General features: G+C 39.6%; 1 protein-coding gene across 1 annotated transcript in view; it reads left to right on the top strand.

The window, feature by feature from the left end:
• Positions 1-3,054: 3,054 nt before the first annotated feature.
• Positions 3,055-21,800, top strand: part of LOC135510124 (VPS10 domain-containing receptor SorCS1-like) — a 57,187-nt gene continuing 38,441 nt past the window's right edge. Inside the window, exons 1-8 of the mRNA XM_064930907.1 lie at positions 3,055-3,381; positions 10,090-10,157; positions 11,938-12,037; positions 12,419-12,577; positions 13,457-13,530; positions 16,730-16,794; positions 17,818-17,936; positions 18,138-18,227. Coding sequence (XP_064786979.1) covers positions 3,055-3,381; positions 10,090-10,157; positions 11,938-12,037; positions 12,419-12,577; positions 13,457-13,530; positions 16,730-16,794; positions 17,818-17,936; positions 18,138-18,227 — 1,002 coding nt within the window. The remainder of the gene's footprint in view (positions 3,382-10,089; positions 10,158-11,937; positions 12,038-12,418; positions 12,578-13,456; positions 13,531-16,729; positions 16,795-17,817; positions 17,937-18,137; positions 18,228-21,800) is intronic.

Raw genomic sequence — 21,800 nt, 5'->3', positions numbered from 1 at the left:
TTCTAATGGTTTGCACCAATGTTGCATTCAATCCAAGAAGCCTATTGCACAGTATGAAGGATTTCATATATTGTATGCTATGGCCAATGTATTGCCATAATTTAGCATATTTTCAGCAACTTCATGCGTTACTATTCTGCTAATAAAGAGAATGATGTTGTATTACTTTCCCAGAATAGGAGGCTGGCGAAATGAATGGCCACACCTCCATTGCAACCCACTGAGATTTAGGTGAGTACCAATGCCAGCCAGAAGATAAAATTATAATATTAGCACCCCACACCGTTAGACAATTGTAACTCACAGCATGAAGGTTCTTAGAGTCTGACCGGCTCATTATTTTAGCTGTGTTGGTACACAGACAGTGCATTGTTGTAGGTCCCTGGACACTCAATTAGATTGGCAAAAGGGACATTTTCCAAAGATGACAACAGGTCATGGGCCAATTTTGAAATGGCAACACAACAGAGCTCCCCACTGTATTTCACAGCAATATTTCAAACCTGTAATTCCTGATGGCAATAACGAAGGTGAAGGTTCAGAGAAAATGTCACGGTGAGGGCAGGATAATGTCCCAGAGTCATGATCTACATATCGCTGTCTGAGGGAATGTTTCTGCTGAATATCTGATGCTCTTTGCTCTAAGTTAACTCAGGTGCTTAGGTGGGCCTGGACCCACCTACTGAGCTCAATCAGATTGAGCAAAGAAATAAATAATTTATGCTCTCAACTTGTCAGTGTTCCAAATTGGACATTATTTTTCTTTTTACCGAAACATGCAAACACCATCAGATATAATTCATACTGTAGTCATAATCCAGTGCAATGGAATGGCATTCACTCCCATGGGATGGGTAGTCAGAAATAAGCAACTGAAAACCACACCCCCAATAAACCACGAATATGACTGCATTGAGGCATATGTCACTGTGCTTCTATGGCTATATGCACCATGCCACTGCCTACTTCATTTGTTCTTTTAGCAAACAAGACAGGTCATAATCCAGTGCCTTCAGCTTTAATTGGCTTTAAAAATGCTAAATGTTCTCTCAGCCTCAGGGCAAAATGTGTAGAATAGAATGAGATTAGCTATAAAACAGCACATTTTCCTCTCTGCACCATGGCAAAATGTGTACAATTGCAGGAAATAAAATTGAAAATAGTAAAAGTTTTGCTCAGCCTCATGTGAAGTCATGTATAATAGCATGAGATTAGCTATAAAAACTGCAAATTGTTCTCTTTGCCCCATGGCAAAATGTGTAGAATTTCAGGAAGTTACCCAGCTAGCATGGTGCATCTGAGCTGATTCCATCTGAGTCGGTGAACTCGGCTGAGAAGTCAGACTCGGCCTACGTCATGTGGCCCGAGTCTGGATTTATTGCTAGGATGCGGGGATTGAGCTCGGGCCAATTCCAGTGAGAGTTATCTGGCCCAAATGTATATATTACTTGGGGCTCGGCCCGATTCCGGTGTGAGTTATCTCGCCCAAATGTATTACTTGGGGCTCGGGCCGATTGAAGCTACTCTCTGGCAGATGATTGTATGGGCTGCTTTATAAAATTAACATTTCATTATTTATATTTCTATATTTTCTCATTGTTTCTGTGAGCAAAAAAATACAATTAACATCTAAATTAAATTATTTGATTAGTGTCCTGTGAAGTATTTTGATACTTTGTATGTGTTCATAAGCATTAAAATCTTTTTGTTTAAGCCTCCCCAGTGGCGCAAAGGTCTAAGACACTGCATCATAGTGCAAACTGCGTTGCAGCAGCCGCTTGTTCGAGACCCGTTCTAATGATTATTAAATGGATTTTTAAGAAAGATATTGATCAGAGGAATGATGTTGTCCAGCATTTTTAATATGTCATGTGAATATCATTATTATTTATACATGATATACTGTTAATTAAGATATGCCTTATAAATAATGTTATAACTCTTACCCGTTTTTTATAGCTTACTTGCGTTTGAAAATGTAATGGGCTAATAATAAATACGAAATCATGAACACATGCCTTATAATTGGTATATTTTTGACTTATTAATGACAATATAAAGTGTTACTCATTATGGACATATTTAAGGTTCCAAAGACTGAAATGTGCAAAAATAAATTCAAAAATTGCTTTGAAAATGTGGGCAACATTCATTCAGCCTATGTGCATCAATTGGTCCTATTGAGGGCATTATTTACAATGCATATATCAGTATGTTTTATAGGCAACTCCTTAATGAAAATATGACGGAAATAATACTCCGTGTATCATTTTCCATGTTATCCAGAGAAGAACTTCCACTAAACAGTAAGACCACTTTATTATCAGGGTTGCTATCGTGTTAAAGTACAGGGGGATAGCTCCCTTTTCTCCTCTCTCCAAATGAACGTCTAGTCGGATTCTGGCTTTTCTCTCTCATGACCGAATCCAACCGCCAGCTCCTCCTCCGGTGCATCGTTTGCATCACTACTTCTGTGAGCGCTTCTTCGCACACCGTAGCAACCTCCGTTCCCGAAGCGATTCAGCGGATAATAATCAAACCCTAAAAAGTAGTCTAATTATCTTCAGGTTATAATTTATATCGGACTAACCTAAACTAGGGATGGAAACAACCGTCGGTTGCTCCCCTCATTGGCTCATTGCTATGTGGATGTGTCTTTTTACCTTAACTTCCACCCTGGACATGACAAAAACAAATATAAGGTGCATTCCATCAAGCCAACTCTCTGTTATCAAGCCGGCTCCCCGGGAACTCTCGAAAGTGGGATTTGATCCATTTGGAAAGGGACCAGAGGATGAAGCTGTGGGGGTTGCAGAGAAGTCACCAGGTTGTCACCCCTTTAAAAGCAGCTGTAAAAAAGCCAATGTTGAGGAATATTTAGCGCGCGTCTCCGGTGATGGCAAGGCAAGAAGTTCAGTCCCTGAATCGGAGCAACCGTTTGTAAATAAATCATACAGCCGTGGATTAGAAGAACGTCGGCTCGTGGACAATTCTGAAGTGCTCTATCAGCATCAAAGTGGCTCGGGCATCACCTCCAAACTCACAGATAGGCCTATGCCGCCACCTGCCACCCTCAATAAAGTAACCGTCAATAACAGTAGACATAATACATTTAATAGTTTTGGAAGAGAAAATAGACTTAAACGACATGAGTTATCAAAAAAGAAGGCTGGGGCAAGTTTGAGGAACCTTCGCCGTCGACGAAAGCGCAGCTTCCAAACCGCGGGGAGCAAAACATCTTGGTCCGGATTCGGATGGAACGGTGAAGATGCGTCAACCCCCGGGCAACATGAGTTGAAACTTAGTAGTTCTACATTCGCACTCACGGGAGATTCAGCTCATAACCAAGCCATGGTGCATTGGTCCGGCCAAAATAGCAGCGTAAGTGAAACTTGGCTATGATGAATGCATCCTTGCATTATAGCGCATGGCATAATAATTTTGAATGTATAACAGTTAGCCTATAATGTTTTCTGCCTCTTAAAATGTCATTTTAGGTGGTGGACTTGGTCTTCTGAAGGGTCTGATATGTAATTAAGTAGTTGTGTGTAGGCCTCTAGTGTAAATCCTTGTACTTGGAAAATATTGGGAGGCATTGGGAGAGCAGTGGGCAGTGCAGACCAGTGCACCAGGCGGTTCAATGAGAGGATGCTGAAGAGCTAGATTGTCGAAATAAGAAACACACATGCGCACACACACACACACACACACACACACACACACACACACACACACACACACACACACACACACACACACACACACACACACACACACACACACACACACACACACACGTGCACACACACACACACACACACACACACACACACACACACACACACACACACACACACACACACACACACACACACACACGTGCACACGCACACACACACACACACACACATACACATACACACACACACTTACTCACACATACACGTTCACACACAAACACTCACTCACGATCAGTGTGTTTCTTTTAGTCTGTCTATCTTTGTGTGGGTGGAGGTTTTGCATGACCCAGGAATTAAGGGTAGATGTGAGGATTAAGGCATGGTCCAATGATTTTTGTTATTTTACCTCTGCTGTACATGTTCAAGCAATCCATTGTTAGCCTATTTACATGACACTTCTCACAAATCCATTTGTCAAAAGAAATGCTTAACAGCAACCTGGACCTGTATCCTCAAAATATCAGGCTAATGGGAGTTAATCCCTCATTAGATTGGCATCAAATGCAGCAGACCATTGTGGATTTCTCTTCAAAGACCGCATTTGTATTGGAACAGTCTATTTCTTAAGGTGATGCTAGAACTGAAGCAGTGTTGTGGCCCTGGGTGTGTTATATAATTCAGTGCACATCTCATTTATATTGTTTCTATTTTGGATAATTTTGTACATACATTATTGGTCTAATATGTGTATGATTTTCATCTTCATTTAGCATTGGATTAGGATCATACAGAATGAGTGAGATCATACTCTACCTCCCATCAACTTTCCTTAATTGTCATGTGGATATTACAACCAATGCTTCATTATACAAGGGAGGCTATGCAAGCTTTGCTTGTTCACCAGATCTGATCACGAACAGATGGCTGTCACTTACATTTGACTTTTTAGTCATTTAGCAGACGGTCTTATCCAGAGCGACTTACAGGAACAATTAGGAGTAGGTGCTTTTCTCAAGGGCACATCAACAGGTTTTTCACATAGTCAGCTCGGGGATTCGAACCAGCAACCTTTCAGTTACTGGTCCAACGCTCATAAAGGGGTATGGCATTAGGTGTGATCCCAAAATACATTTCAAGGTGTAAATGGGATGTTATATGGGATATTATATTGACAGAAGCGAGGGCAACATTTGCACCTTTTTTTCCCACCAGTCTTTACTTTCGCTTTTGCATTAGATGCATCATCCTCTTTAAACTAGCTATTATAAGTCATCACCATTATTACACGATCAACCTGCATCAGCACTCATTCTTGCTTTTTCTCTTGCTACATCAATCTACCAGTCTCAACGTTACATTAGCAACACCAGAGTTGTTCAGTTGACATCTTCAATGTTTTACTGTGACTCATATTTTGGAGACTTCTGTTGGACCTCAGTCCTGCACTGAGTGTGCTGCAGAGAGGGAACGCAGGCTTTTAGACCTCAGCATGTCGCCTAAGGGTCACTAGTAGGGTTGCAAAATTGAGGACATTATACAAGAGTAATTCTGACTACTACATTTGTCGTTACACAAGACCACGTGCTGACAGAGTTTTCACAAGCTGGCAAGCTATGAGGTTAAGGTTGACTTAAGGTTGACTCTCTCAGGCAGGATGGAAACGACTACACCAACCATGATCCATTGCTAGTTACCAGTTTCACCATGATCCTTAACAATGTTTTTGGTGCCATTCAGCCCCATTCAGCATTATGGCGTACTTTAAATTAAAATACTTCCGGCTTCATGCGCTATCGGGAGTTTTCCATAGGAATAGATGGATGCTACTGTATCACTGTCTACTGGTTTTAATGTCTATGGTCATGGCTCATGTCCTAACCTCAAAACAAATTACGGAAGTAGATTCATAGCAGAGGTATTTCATGGACATTTGCTTTGGTTGCAGCTCTAACAAAATGTGCATCTAATTAGCATGAATTATATCAAAGTTAGACAAATGTCATTGCTGGTGATGTACAGTAGCTTAAGAGTTTGTCAACAGAACCCACACAACCCTGCATCTTTATCTTTGAGCATCCACATTTCAGAAGACATTTATATGAGTTAAAAGTTGTTTTTTTTAAAGCATCCTCTGCTCAGCGGGTGCTACGTTTGGGCTGGGTAGAAAACAAACTCACTCGATGTCTAATCTTGCCAGCATTGATCAGAGTTCCCTCATGCACGATGAAGTGTCTAGGCTCAGCAGGCTGCCATAGTCTGGCTGGAGAATACAGTTGCACTTCCTTCTTTTTAAGGAGGAGTTACTATGGCAAAAGCATACATTCAAAGAAGAAGTGAGGGGCTTCTGATGATTTATCACGTCAAGAATCAACAACAAAAGAATGTCTGCCATAGGAGTGTTAGTAATGCCTCTTTAATTTTGGCTTTTCTTAATGGTATGATTGCATCAGCGTATCCCTAACATGGTGACTAACTATATATTCTTGGTACCCAATTAACATTATATAGTTCACTGAGATTCAGGGAAACATAGATCAAAATGGATATTCAATTGCAGATGCAGGATTTGAATTTGATCACCGTGTCGCAGAACTTTCCCGCAATGTAGGAAATTGAAAACTTGTCGTGTATTTGAATTTTAAAAAGGCTCCTGAATTCTGTAATTTCCACTTTGACAATTCAGCCTTGATTTTCCCTCATGAAAACAAAAGCCCATTAAAATCCACATAATACTTCACATTTCCTGTTGCTGCAGGATTATGTTCCTGCTGTGGCAAACTGGCTCAAATGAAGATCCTACATCTGTAGTGGTTGCAAATGTCATGATCGGTCATTTGGATTTTGGTGTGCAACATTATTTTAACATGTAATACATGTTTAGGGTAGATGTTTTCTTTTTTATGTTAAGGCCAGTTTGAAGGAGTTTTACATGTATGTGCTGAATGAATATGTTAATGTCAGAAATCCAGCTAGTTTTAGTGTATCCTGAGTAGCTACTCTCATATTTACAGATATTCAAATATCCTTTTGTTCATGATAAAGCTCACAGTTGACAGTAGTGAATGTCAGAAGATACTAATATGGTTGGAGGAGGTAGATATGACCGTGATCTAGAGTATTCTGCTGTTGTCGAGTAATCTTACCTTTAGCAGTCATGGTATGGCATGCTTTGGAAATCCTGGTGGTTATGAGAGTCATGCGAGGGCATTAAATCATTTATCTTTGCAATATACAGTACTACTGTGATGTCACCTTATAATTCATGATCCAGTTGACCTGTTATCCATGGGAGAGCAAATAGCTCTGACGTCAAACAATCCAGCCCGAGCTAACATCTGGTCTACCAGGAAACAATGTCTGTGTGGATAAAGAGATATAAATTTATGTGGCAGACAAAAGCAAGCCAATAATACACGTTGAGGTTGTATGGTTGAGAGCACTGAGCTTCATATGCTTTTGCTCGTACCAACAGACATAGCTGGAAACAGAAAGTATTGTTTATGTATTTTATTCTTACAAAAGGAGGTTCACCCAGTAAAACACAGGAAATAAGTCAGATTTGAACATATAGCTGTGTGAATAGCTGATGATACGAAACTTTAAACGTTCAAAATTCATAGCTTTTAATGTTAATATCATTATGAACCAACAGAAACATCTGTTTGAAAGTTAACACCTGCTCCACTCCCAGGGAATCTGTCACAATTCTTTAGACTTATTGTGTTGGACTGCAAATGCTAATTTACATCTTATATTAATTTGCCAAAATGTACTGTACATTTCTAAGAATGCGGGTGGCTACTCAATTGCTATTAAACACTAAATTGTATTGTGACTGCAGTGTAACAATTCACATCTGTACAGTAAGGGTTAACATGAGGGAGAGACTTGAGCTGGCTTGTTTCATCAGCATCATTAGTGTTGTAGTAGTGGAAATAGTTTGTGAGATAAACTCTTAAAAGCCAAAAAGGGTAATGTGTTAGTTGTGCTTTTCCATTTATAGGGTACAAATAGAAAACTACCCTATTAATATTCTGATCAGTTACTTGGGTAACAATTGCTTTTATGGAGTCATCCATCTATTTAATTGCAGTGGGTAAATATGTTGACAGTTTTATTGATGATGTAACTTAATTCCTGAAGCTGATAAGGCTGGATCAGGGAGTCACTGAGTCTGGGAATGAATCGTAATGTATAGTCTGTCTTGCATTTAATTTGTCTATTTCAGGTGCTCCTCATCCTTCACTAATAGAAAGTTCCCACCTCCACCCTCTATCCCTTATCCCTCCAATCGTCTTAATACAATGCCTTCATTCCACCATGGTAATCTCCTCATACTAAGCTCGTTTCATTCACTATAAAACCCCTTTCATGCCTCAATAATGATCAGATTCATACCAATGCATTCACTCTCTAAGGGTTGAGATTTACACAGGGCTTGGAAATCATTTTTCTTTTTCTCCTATGTCACATGATTTTTTTGGGAGACATTTGGCGCTAACATGGCATGATGAGTGTTCGACATGTTAAAAGCTTTCTAACATCTCATCTTTGTCAAGATGTGGAAGGGATGGATCTGTCCTCTTATTTAGAAAACTGATCAAGTATAATTCCTGCCATGCCCCTTTTTATTTAGGAATTTGTAATGTATCTTTACCCCAACCAAATCCCTCATCTACACATTTTAGCTTCAGAGCATTGGTGATTTTAATAGGTTTGTATTGCTCTTGGGGGTTCAGAGTTTCTTCATGACTCTCTCTAACACTAATGTTTATGGCTACAGGAAGATAGCAAGTAAGCACCCAGCCCATACCCCCTGTTTAACACAGAACAATCTCCAAAATTAAGTATCTATGTATATTGATGCCTGGTACATTAAATATTGACAACATTTAGAGAGCTTCAGCGTGTACTTTCAACTAGCCTAACACCTCAAGTTTTACAGCTGGCACTTGAGGGGGTGCAAATGATTTGAGACTTCCACTGGACCTTCTCCAAGTAAATGGTTAAATTAATGACTATCCAGGAGACGGGAAGTAATTGGCTCTACTTTCCAAACTGCTCTAGGTCATTTTATTGTGTATGACAATGTCCAACAGAAGTTTTGGAACTTTTGGAAGTTATAAAGGCCATGTTATTGGTAGACCATTAATCTCTACTTCCCAATCCGCAGGGTTCTATATTTCTGCCGTGTTTACAAGACACAGAGATTATTCCTCACCACACTTTTGCCAACCACAATATATACACGTTTTCATGAAAAGAACTATATTTCTTGGTTCATTGTATCAACTAAAAGGCCAAATAACAAAGAAAATAAATGGCTACAATTGGGAAGGAAAATGGCCCCAGAAGATAGGTCATCTCCAAGGAGTAGAAGACCTTTACACTGGTTTCTTATGCAGTGAACCATTGAGACCGTTGCATAATTTAGCATGTTTTCAAATGGCATTTTTCCATATTGTCTTCAAGTATCTAGTGCGGAGGGAAAGAGAAATATCAATCCGTTAACATTGGCGGATATAATTTTAATGTGATACACAGACTTTGATTTAGGTTCAAACAAACGCTGAATAGGAAAATAGTTTCTCCTTTCAAATTAAAATGGGGAAAATAGACCTGTCCACAGAGAGCCATGCGTTAACATCTGGAACAATTTACGTGACGCCTCGCAATTTATGTGTCTTAATACCTATTAAGTAAAGGCTTGTATAACAGCCATATAACAATGGGGTTCTTTACGATCTCCTCAAAAATGATGTCCATGATATTTACGAGGAGAGCCTTGCTGTGCCTAGGATGAACGATAGATGCGTTGTTTACTTATTCATTTATTTATAAACCACCGTTGGTAGTGTTTGCCATGGATGAAACACGCTGAGCCCTAAAAAAAGCACAACATAGCGCATTTTCCCTGATTTACCTTTGTACAGAAGATGCACCGTCCTCATGCAAAATTATGCCTTGACAAGTCCTCAGAAGTTTGTTTGGGATTTGTTTATGTGTGTGGCTGTTGACACAAGCGTCCATATTAAGCCTGATGTGTTGCTAGCTGCTGTTGTAAAATGTATGATACACACTTCCTAAGGCCATCCTGCTCAAACCGCTTCCAATGATAAAAATAACAACATTTGTAAGTTTGAAGATGAGGTTGTCAAAAGTTTATTTTCTCCCTTATTTTGTATTTTAGGCTTATTTACCACCTCAATAGGGAAATGTAATTTAGGGAATGTAATTTCATTGAAATAATGTGGAAACATCGTGGATTTAAACAGTGTGTGCCCATTCACTCATTACTTCAAGTGCCACCATAGTGCCAGATGAAATGATGCACCTTAACAGAGGGTTGTCTATTACTAGTATTTTCTAAAACTGTACGCTGAGATGGGAACTTTGTTCTGTTTTGTAGGTGATTCTAATGCTGACTAAGTACTTTGACTTCAGCCTTGGCAGTGTCACAGAGAGCTCTCTATGGAGGTAAGGAGTGGTTCAATTAATCTCAGTCTGGCTTCGGTGTTCATGTTCAGGACCAAGAGTTGCTCTTGATCATGTGACCATGGGCCCGAGTGATTGCCTATCACATGCTTAGGAAAAACTAATGGCCCATTTGAATGTTGCATGTTGGTTATACAAGTGTATAAGAGACTGGGAAGCAGGGAGATAAGAAACAGAGGCAGTACACTGGGAACATTGTGTTCAAATATTGTAAACTAGTGTTGTACTGTATGTTCCTGAATGTCGCACACCCTTCTGCTGTGTTCCGGTCGAATTGGACCGATTTACAAGTTTTCTCCCTGGAAAATGTAGTTCATTTAATCTGGTTGTCATAAGGTTCCATGACTTTGTCCACACAGAGCATCTGAACATTTTGATGATTTTCATTCAATTTTGGGTGTTTTATTTAACTTTTGTACACCTGTGTTGTTCCCGGTCAAAAATGACCGGTCATTAGAAATTAATGGGTGAGGTTACAATTAGTGTATAAAACTTGAGTTCAGGCACATGCCCATTCATCAGATGGACACGCTTCCTCTCCCAGACCCTCACATGCATGTGTGTTTGGGCACACACACACACACACACACCTCACTCCCCTTCTTGGCTTCCATGGCAACCCCCACGGGAACCTTTCCCCAATAGAATCTTTCCCCCACGGGAACCACACCTGATGGCATTCTCACAAACAATCGCAACATTGTTTCAATAATATATAGAATTTTTCTCGCAGCTCTGGTATATAAAGCTTTTTTGAGGCCTTGATCACAATTCATTCTGTGGCAGCACAATGACCAAACGATATAATGTATTTATTTATTTATTTTTATTTCACCTTTATTTAACCAGGTAGGCAAGTTGAGAACAAGTTCTCATTTAGAATTGCGACCTGGCCAAGATAAAGCAGTATGTATGTGAGGCTCTTGATCATATCGTTGATCATGACACTGGTGAGGAGGAGAGAGTCCTTGTTAAACTTTGACACAAAGTAGTCTGATAAATAACACAATATGTTTCATCTCAGTATTTTGTTATAGTCAAAATAATCCATACATTATGCTTTTTTTAAAACTCAAAAACAAGTTGTATGAGCTCAGTGAGGCCTACAGGCCATAAATAGCAAATAGAAGTTCAGAACTTGTAATGTTCACAAGAATTTAAGTTGATAAAAAGATCTAACACAACATTAGGTGATAATATATGTATTATTATGGATTTATAATGAGCAATAATGGGGCAGTCATTTTGGACTGGGAACACAGTATAAATTAACATGAAACGAACACAACAGAAGGGTTAAACTTGAAATATTTCTGACATCCAGAATATACCAGATGGCAATGTGAAATACACATGCTTCTGGAGTAGCTTTTCTAATATTATTACGTAACTGTCTCCAACTCCAACACAGTTGTTATCAAGCTTGGTTTTGAATATCAGCGAGAAGCAGGGTAGACATTTGTAATGTATATTGTGGTGTCAATGTTTTAGGACACATGTTTTAGATGAACTACAAATCATATAATTCCCTTGTGTAGTCTGTCATACATATATCCATGTTTATTATTATAATTGAACAATTCTCCATTAAACTAGCAAATTGCATCGTTCCAGTTCCAATGTTCTGCTTGCCTGCGAAAGCCTAATGATACCGTCACTGTACTGAACCATAGGTATTATTATTGATATTGCTCTGTGCTCTCAAGACTCACGGTTTAACAGTAGAATAACTCATTTAGTTAATCCCCTAATTGAATTGTAGGTCAACAGACTATGGAACCAGGTATGAGAAACTTGATGAAAAGGTTGGACCAAAAACCATACTAAGCTACTTGTACGTGAGTCCGAATAACAAAGGAAAGGTATGTCCTCATACATGTACCTTACCATAACCATATCTGTCATGTCCTTAACTCTTAACAATAGTAGAATTATCAAGTTGAAATTACAAACATGAATGGAGAATAAAAAACCAACTTTGCTAAATGTTGTGATTTATAAAACACATACATACATGCCTGTTAGACTTTAGAGATAATATCAATCTTATTCATACTCTCTTGTGTGGCAGCATTTTTATTTGAATTACTACTAATATCATCTCCATTTATATAAAATGGTCTGCACCCTCAGAATATACAGCAGACCTAACAGACAGCACACCTAATGCCTTGTGGATGCTGTCAAAGCAGGAGGATAACTCTCGCTCCGCTCCTCTCCTGACCTGTCCTCTCTCATCTCAGATCATGTTACTGACCGACCCGGAGGTGGAGAGCAGCCTGCTCATTAGCTTTGACGAGGGCGCATCCTATCAGAGGTACCACTTAGCCTTCGACATCCTCAGCCTCCTCTTCCACCCCGAGCAGGAGGACTGGATCCTGGCTTACAGCCACGACCAGAAGGTAAGAGACTCCTGTCAATTAGAACTGAGGAGTGAGGAGGGGGGAGAAAGCACACACACAAATTGATTGATTGAGCCAAGGGTCTTGTTAATGTCAGTGAGTCTATTGACTTTAACAAGATGTTTACTTCAATGGTATCTGTGTGCTCTACATGTATGCTTGTTCTTGCATTAGCATCACTTTCTCCCAGAGGGGAAAGCACCTCTTTCTATTTGTATATACATTTAGTTGTTTGCTGTATTGTACAGTGCAATAGCACTGTAGAAAATGATTGTATTGTAAAATAGTTCCTTATGTGCGATGTGCTCTCAGATGATGTAAAAGACTTATCATTATGAATTAGGCTGAACTCTGAAAAGAGTTGACTGTTATAACAGGATGGATGACATGTCTTCCGAGAGCTTGGATAACAGCCCTACTCTGCTAAAAGAGGGAGCTCGATAGCATAATGCAAAAGGATTATACCGATGGTTAAGTGTGTCGCTGTCAATTAGGAACAAATCCTACGGAGGTAGAGAGGTACCACTGGGAGAAGCTGATCCAAACGAGCCTGTCATAATAGAAACTCTTTGAAAGTGTATTTCAAATATAAAGTACTATTTTCAAATCTTCTTTAAAGCTTCAACTGTACAGCACTCAACAGAAACATTCAAACAAAAGTGCTCTAAAGTGCAAAAAGGGGGAAAAAAACATGTCAATATAATTAACATTTTGTATGGGCCTCCATTAGACTTACATGACAGTCCCTAAAATAGAGGGAAAGAGAATTCTCCAGGTCTGACATTTTCTTCGTTTTAAGTCTTAGTTTGAACTCTGGAATATTATTACATTTTTTTCTCTCCAGATTTTCTCAAACTCTGGGATGTTCTTTTCTTTCAGCTTTACGTCTCTGTTGAATTTGGAAGACGATGGCAGCTCGTACATGAGAGTGTGGTCCCCAACAGATTTTACTGGTGAGAGTAAAAATGAGTCTTTTCCACCATCTTTGGACACATTCTTCAAGTAGTAGTACTACAATTTCATAAAAAGGACCAGTCTTTCCTCTACTGACAGTATTCTGAACTGATAGCCTATCAGAATTGTCGTATTGAATTTAGTCTTCTGCTGGTACCTGAGTTGAACTCAATACATGGCATATAGTATGTACAATTATGGTCCTGATGAACACATGAATATTTGAAATAGATATTCTTACACTGTTTTATTAAGGTCCAACAGTTGTGCTTAAGAAATACTGTATTTAGTACTTGTCACGAATCTACATTATTTGCCATGACATACAGTATCTTAATGCAGTAGTCCCTGTTGCCAGATAATGATACTATGAATATGTGTAATCACTAAATCATTTATATTTACAAGGGGGCAATGGAGATCAATACTTATTGGGTGATCGGGCAGCTTTTAACATTTTGATAAATAATGCCATTAGGACAATGTCATCTCTTGAAGTGGATGAGCCAATTAAAAATACATGAATTAGGTCATATTTCACATTTACTAATATTGGGCCAAAATTTGACTAAAACTTTTTTCACAAACTGTATCACTTGGGAACAAATGATGATCAGGTGCTTTTTAGCCCAAGACAGGAGCCAAAAAAAGATGCAGTGGAAGCAATGTATCATCGAAGTAAAGCCATTATTGGTCTCTTGTTTTGAACAGTTCATATATTTGCCCTAAGATTTCCTGATGGAGTTGATACCAGAGTAGAGCTGGATTGAATATTGAGTAACACATTAGCTTTTTAATTAGTTACAGGTATACGATGAATTGATACCAGTTTGCATGGAGGTTTGTGTACAGGTTGTACTGTATGGATTATTTAGAAAATTGTTGCTTTCAATTCCATTCATCAAATAAAAAAATAAAAATAAAAAGAGTTTTCCAATTGGTAGTTATAGTCTTGTTCCATTGTTGCAACTCCCGTATGGACTCGGGAGAGGCGAAGGTTGAGAGCCGTCTGTCCTCCGAAACACAACCTAGCCAAGGCGCACTGCTTCTTGACACAATGCCCGCTTCACCCGGAAGCCAGCCGCACCAATGTGTCGGAGGAAACACTGTACACCTGGAGACCATGTCAGTGTGCATTGCGCCCAGTCCGCCACAGGAGTCGCTAGTGTGCGATGGGACAAGAACATCCCTGCTGGCCAATCCCTCCCCTAACCCAGATGACGGTGGGCCAATTGTGCGCCGCCCCATGGGTCTCCCGGTCGCGGCCGGCTGCGACAGAGCCTGGACTCAAACCAGGATCTCTTGTGGCACAGCTAGTACTGCGATGCAGTGCCTTAGACCGCTGCGCCACTCGGGATGCGCTCCTTTTTATATTATTGATTAAATGTTTGATTTAGAGGTTTACTTTAGATGGCTTGGGTTTACGTATCTATTCTATATTTCTTTGTTGTTTACAACTTATATGATCCTGCTATTATTGCCATCAATTATAAAACTGTCCTCTCTGAGGCAAACAAAGGTGTACACCCTCCTACCAAACATATATCTGTTTTGTTTGTGGTATGAATATTACATTCAGGTAGGGCATGCATATTTCAGCAAGGAGAAAATACAGCTCATATCTTCAGTTCATTTGACTTTTCATATGTTTTGCTGCTCCACATAACTGCAGTTCATCTACTGTTAACAGTCGACTCGCCTTGGCAGATTTACACCATCAACCTGTTAACAAGCCTTATAGATCACACAATGCAAGCATGTAGTCCATACAGTCCATAGTGATAGAGGAACATATAAGGAACCTGTTTAAGAACATGGGGCTGCTGTTCTCTAATAGAAGAGGATGAAGTATTTGACAGAAAGTCCATTAAAATAGATGGAGCAGCAAGGCAATTACAGAGTGCTGAGGGAAGCAGGATGGGACCTCTTTTATTATGGCTCAGACACTGACACAGTATAGAAAATGAGAAGGAACCCATTTTCTTCCACAATAGCTGCTATTTATACAACAAGTGGTCACTCTTGTCACTCCGCACTTAACCGCTGCCTCCCAGTTGAGGCTCAATTGAAAAAGGATGAAATGGCTCCGAGGCATCTTCCCTCTGAATTACCCCACAGGCCAAGTGATTGACGGGGCAATGTTTACGGGATTTTTTGTTGTTGTTGCTCTTATTTTTTTCAGCCATTTCAAGTAGCTAGGTTCCCTATTATAATTTAATTGAATCAAAATGGAAATCCCAAATTGTCACGCCTTGGTCTTAGTATTTTGTGTTTTAGTTTATTAGTTAGTCAGACCAGGGTGTGACATGGGGTTATTATGTATTGTGTTTTCGTATTGGGGTTTGTAGTGTCTGGGATTGTAGCTGATTAGGGGTGTGTGTGTGTTAAATCGGTTGGCTGCCTGAGGCGGTTCTCAATCAGAGTCAGGTGATTCTCGTTGTCGCTGATTGGGAACCGTATTTAGGTAGCCTGTTTTTCGCTTTGTATTTCGTGGGTGATTGTTCCTGTCTCTGTGTAGTGTGCACCAGTCAGGCTGTAATAGGTTTCACGTTCTGTTTGTTGTTTTTTGTATTATTAGTTGTTCATGTATCGTTCGTTCGTTTGTCTTCACTAAATAAACATGAGTAACCTACACGCTGCATTTCGGACCGACTCTCCTTCAACTAAAGAAGAACGCCGTTACACAAATATTGTCATCCTTCAAATGTCTGACATGACTTTGTCCTCTCAAGGAAGCTGACGTTTTAATAGAAAGGTAGAACTAGCGTGATTGAACAGAGGGGTTGACATTTGTAAATTCATATCTCTGTTCTGAGTTCTGTTTTTGATTAATTTCTCTGTCTCTCACTTTTTTATGACTGTGAAGTACTGTTTTTGTTCACAGGATCCTTTTGGAATAGATGAGAACCAACAGAATGATTATTCCTGTTTCTCATACAGTTTGATGTCAGCGTGCCTTTCTTCATCTTGTTGAACTGATTATTTATTTAGGCACACCTATGCTCTTCAATGAACCGATCATATCTAGATCATGAGCTAAATGTACATGCCATTGATGAAAATGTTGAGATTCTATCATAAATTAACTGATACTATTATAAATCCAAACATAAGGTATTTACCATATAATGCACATATCATATTTGAAAAGATGTTCTGACTTGCAATGTTCCTCAGTTGTCTCTCCTCTCCCCACAGGTCAAAACTGGGTTTGGACAAAGAACCAGGAATGATTCACTTGGAGACAAGTGTTTCTGACAGACGTGAGTCATCATCACATCTAGCACACCACATTCAGGGATTTTATTATTGGGAATCTAGGGATCATTTACACACACAAGTGACATCTTCCATCTGCGAAACAGCCTTTACAGGGTGCAAAATTGCAGAGACCTTACCTATAACCGTCGTATTTCAAACAGACAGGAGGGAACTTAACACAAAAGGAGTTTGGAATACTGCAGCTGTTACTATTGTTTTCTGAAGGGAATAGAATACCAAAAAACAAAGCATAAAACACGCTTATCTATATTTACACTTATACTTATCAAATTAAATCAAAATGTATTTGTCACATGCACCGAATACAACAGGTGTAAACCTTACCGTGAAATGCTTACTTACAAGCCTGTAACCAACAATGCAGTTCAAGAAATGGAGGTAAGACAATATTTACAAATAAACTAAAGTAAAAAATAAAATATGAAGTAAACGTAATAAAATAACGAGGCTACATACAGGCGGTACCGGTACTGAGCCAATGTGTGGGGGTACAGGTTAGTTGAGGTAACTTGTACATATAGGTAGGGGTAAAGTGACTATGCATAGATAATAAACAGCGGTAGCATCAGTATTTACTTACAAGGGGGTGCAAAGCCCTAAGCCGTCCTCTTTTATACAATAGTCATCATGTAGAGAGGAAACTGATCTTCAAGTACACATTACTCTCACCCATGCAAACACACTCACTACTTTACAATTAAGTTTATTAATTTACTAAGGGACAGTTGGTCTGACTGGGCTCTTAAGTTGGACGGAGTGTTTAGAATGTCTGTTCCATAAGGGCTCCAGTGTTAATGTCTTGTCCCTGAGGAGAATGGCTCATTTGGCTAGAGCTAACACAGAGGGACACATTCCATCTCTGTTAATAGTGGATATAGAAATTGGCCTCCCTGCTCTTCTGCTTTCTACTATCAATGAAATTAAATGCTAGTCTCTGATTGAATAGTCACAGAGCACTTCTTTTCTCCTGTTACATTGTAGCAATTATTTAACTTCTGTTATAGGATCCCAGTATATAACATGTAAGCTGCAGAACTGCACAGAGGCCAACAAAGGCAGGCCTTTCCCTGGGTTTATCAGCCCGGATTCCCTGGTGGTTCAGGACCAGTATGTATTCATTCAGGTGGGAATTTTGAATGTTTCTGAGGTAATAAAAAGGCACTAAAACTGTTGTGTGAAATACTATCTTAATGTAACCTTGTAAGGAATAATGACCATAAACCAACAGAGAATGGTATAAAAACCTAAAACTAAGACTGTTACATAATTAGTAGTCTGTCAGCCCAATTTACAGTGATTTACTGTAATAAATGTGTTTCTCTAGGTACCAATGGGTGGCCGGCCTGTCCATTATGTGTCATACAAAAGAAATGCTTTCTTTCCCATGAAGCTGCCTAAGTACACATTTCCAAAGGTGGGTTGGAAATAGTACTTTGACATGACAATACTTGTATTACTACTATCCTGTTATGAATCCAGTGAGCAACAGTTTCTTACCCCTTTGAACAGTTTTGATATCACAACACTGATAAAAAATGTTGTTGCTTTTCCTGCTTTCCCAAGGCTTTAATGAAATAATCAGAAAGAAATTGAATAGAAAGTACACATACACAGAAAGAAAATATAATGTAACGTATAAAGTGCTTCATGAGCTAAAATAAAAGATCCCAGGAACGTTCCATATGCACAAAAAGCGTATTTCTCTAAAATTTGGTGCTCAAATTTGGTTACATCCCTGTTAGTGAGCATTTCTCCTTTGCCCAGATAATCCATCCACCTGACAGGTGTGGCAAATCAAGAAGCTGATTAAACAGCATGATCATTACACAGGTGCACCTTGTGCTGGGGACAATAAAAAGCCTCTCTAAAATGTGCACACAACACAACGCTACAGATGTTTTGAGGGAGCGTGCAATTGGCATGCTGACTGCAGAAATGTCCACCAGAGTTGTTGCCAGAGAATTGAATGTTAGTTTCTCTACCATAAGCCGCCTCGAACATCATTTAAAAAAATAGTCAGTATGTCCAACCAGCCTTACAACCACAGACCATGTGTATGGCGTCGTGTCGGTGAGCGGTTTGCTGATGTCAACGTTGTGAACAGAGTGCCCCATGATGGCGGTGCGGTTATTGAATGTGCAGGCATAAACTATAGACAGTGAACTCAGTTGCATTTTATCGATGGCAATTTCAATGAAACATGAGGCCCGTTGTCGTGCCATTCATCTACCGCCATCACCTCATGTTTCAGCATGATAATGCACAGCCCCATGTCGCAAGGATCTGTACACAATTCCTGGAAGATGATAATGTCTGTGTTCTTCCATGGCCTGCATATTCAGCAGACATGTCACCCATTGAGCATGTTTGGGATGCTCTGGATTGACGTGTAAGACAAGTTCCAGTTCCCACCAATATCTAGCAACTTCGAACAGCCATTGAAAAGGAGTGGGACAACATTTCACAAGGCCACAATCAACAGCCTGATCTATGTGAAGGAGATGTGTTGTGTTGCATGAGGCAAATGGTGGTCACACCAGATACTGACAGATTTCCTCATCCACGCCCCTACCTGTTTTTTTTAAGGTATCTGTGACCAGATGCATATCTGTATTCCCAGTCATGTGAAATCCATGGATTAGTGCCTAAATAATTAATTAAAATTCAATGATTTCCTTTTATGAACTGTAACTCATTCAAATATTTATATTTTTGTTTAATCTTCTTAGTATACAAAACATTAAGAACATAGACTGACCAGGTGAAAGCAATGATCCCTTACTGATGTCACTTGTTAAATCCATTTCAATCAGTGAAAAATAGGGTTAGGGTTGGGGAGAATTGAACCATGAATGTAATGAGAAACCTTAGGTGCTGACTTAAGGCCTGTAGCAACCACTATATACAGTATAATAGAAAATTGCCTAACACCATTAATTAGCGATATAAATAAACGGCTAATCGCTAACAGTCATAACAAAATGTTCATGCATTCAAATGCAAAATGCTAACAGTAGTGCTGACGCTAGCGGGAGCACAAGCTAGTTAACAACTAGTTAACAACTCAACACACAGTAATTATACAAAATAGACCAAAAAAACGTAGCTCCACTTAATATGACACAGATGCACGCACAATAAACATCAGACATACAGGTATACAGTCCACAGGAGGAAAGGTTCAGCAGGAGGGAAACTGTTGAAGAGCTCATCAGGATAGGGAAAGCACGTTTCTGACCACACAGCATGCTGGGGTCATAGACTAACTGAATCTGAAGTCCTGGGAACCAAGGCTATTGATAGGCTGAACTAGATGTGGTGATACGTTTTTAGCGTGACCTTGACCATTAAGAAATTAACAAAACTGGGGGTCGTCTGAATAGGAGACTAAGCTGACCGACTAGAACTAACTTGAAGGGACAGCTATAATCAGCCGACTGAAGCTGACCGTTTTAACAATCAGTGTAGATGAAGGGGAGGAGACAGATTAAATAAGGATTTTTAAGCCTTGAGACAATTGAGATATGGATTGTGAATGTGTGCCATTTGAAGGGTGAATGCGCAAGACACAAATATTGAAGTGCCTTTTAAAGAGGTTTGATAGTAGGTGCCAGATGCACCGGTTTGTGTCAAGAACTGCAACACTGCTGGGGTTTTCACGCACATCAGTTTCCTGTGTGTATCAAGAATGGTCCACCACCCAAAGTACATCCAGCCAATTTGACGCAACTGTGGGAAGCATCATGGGCCAGTATCCCTGTGGAACACTTTCGACACCTCCATGCTCCGACGAATTGAGGATGTTCAGAGGGCAAAAGGGGGGTTGCAACTCAATATTAGGAGGATTTCCCTAACGTTTAGTATATATATATAGAGAGAGAGAGAGAAAATCAGTCAAAAGTTTGGACACACCTACTAATTTAAGGGTTTTTCTTTATTTGTACTATTTTCTACATTGTAGAATAGTACTGAAGACATCAAAACTAAGAAATAACACATATGGAGTCATGTAGCAACCAAAAATGTGTTAAACAAATATATTTTAGATTCTTAAAAGAGTAGCCACCTTGTGCCTTGATGACAGCTTTGCACACTCTTGGCATTCCCTCAACCTGTCTTGAAGGAATTCCCACATATTCTGAGCACTTGTTGGCTGCTTTTCCTTCCCTCTGCAGTCCAACTCATCCCAAACCATCTCAATTGAAGGTTGACTGATTGTGGAAGCCAGGTCATCTGCTGCAGCACTCCATCACTCTCCTTCTTGGTCAAAGCTCTAGGAAGAGCCTTGGTGGTTCCAAACATCTTCCATTTAAGAACGATGGAGGCCACCGTATTCCTGGGGACCTTCAATGCTGCAGAAATGTTTTGGTACCCTTCCCCAGATCAGTGCCTCGAGACAATCCTGTCTCGCAGCTCTACGGACAATTCCTTTGACCTCATGGCTTGGTTTTTGCTCTGACATGCATTGTCAACTGTGGGACCTTATATAGACAGGTGTGTGCCTTTCCAAATCATGTCCAATCAATTGAATTTACCACAGGTGGACCACAGGTGGACCCATCTCAAGGATGATCAATGGAAACAGGATGCACCTGAGCTCAATTTCGAGTCTCATAGCAAAGGGTCTGAATACTTATGTAAATAAGGTATTTCTGTTTTTTTTCTGTCTAAAAACCAGTTTTTGCTTTGTCATTTTGAAAATGTAGTGGTAATATTTCATTCAGTACAGAAATTTGCAGGTGGCTTAACTTACCCTGTCACGCAACTCAACTTACCCCGTATCCAGGGTAAGTTGTGCCAAGAGACTACTTTTTTTTGGACAAGCTATGTTTTCAAAACTGTAATGTTTACATGAATTCTGATTATTTCCAGGGATACATAACATCCTGAAATATACACTACCAGTCAAATGTTTGGCTACATTGGAATATTGAAGACATCAAAACTATGACATAACACATACGGAATCATGTAGTAACCAAAAATG

The sequence above is a fragment of the Oncorhynchus masou genome, chromosome 23 (assembly GCF_036934945.1).
Source record: "Oncorhynchus masou masou isolate Uvic2021 chromosome 23, UVic_Omas_1.1, whole genome shotgun sequence".
Taxonomy (NCBI): domain Eukaryota; kingdom Metazoa; phylum Chordata; class Actinopteri; order Salmoniformes; family Salmonidae; genus Oncorhynchus; species Oncorhynchus masou.
Note: the sequence above shows the minus strand (reverse complement) of the source record. Positions and strands in the feature narration are given on the sequence as shown.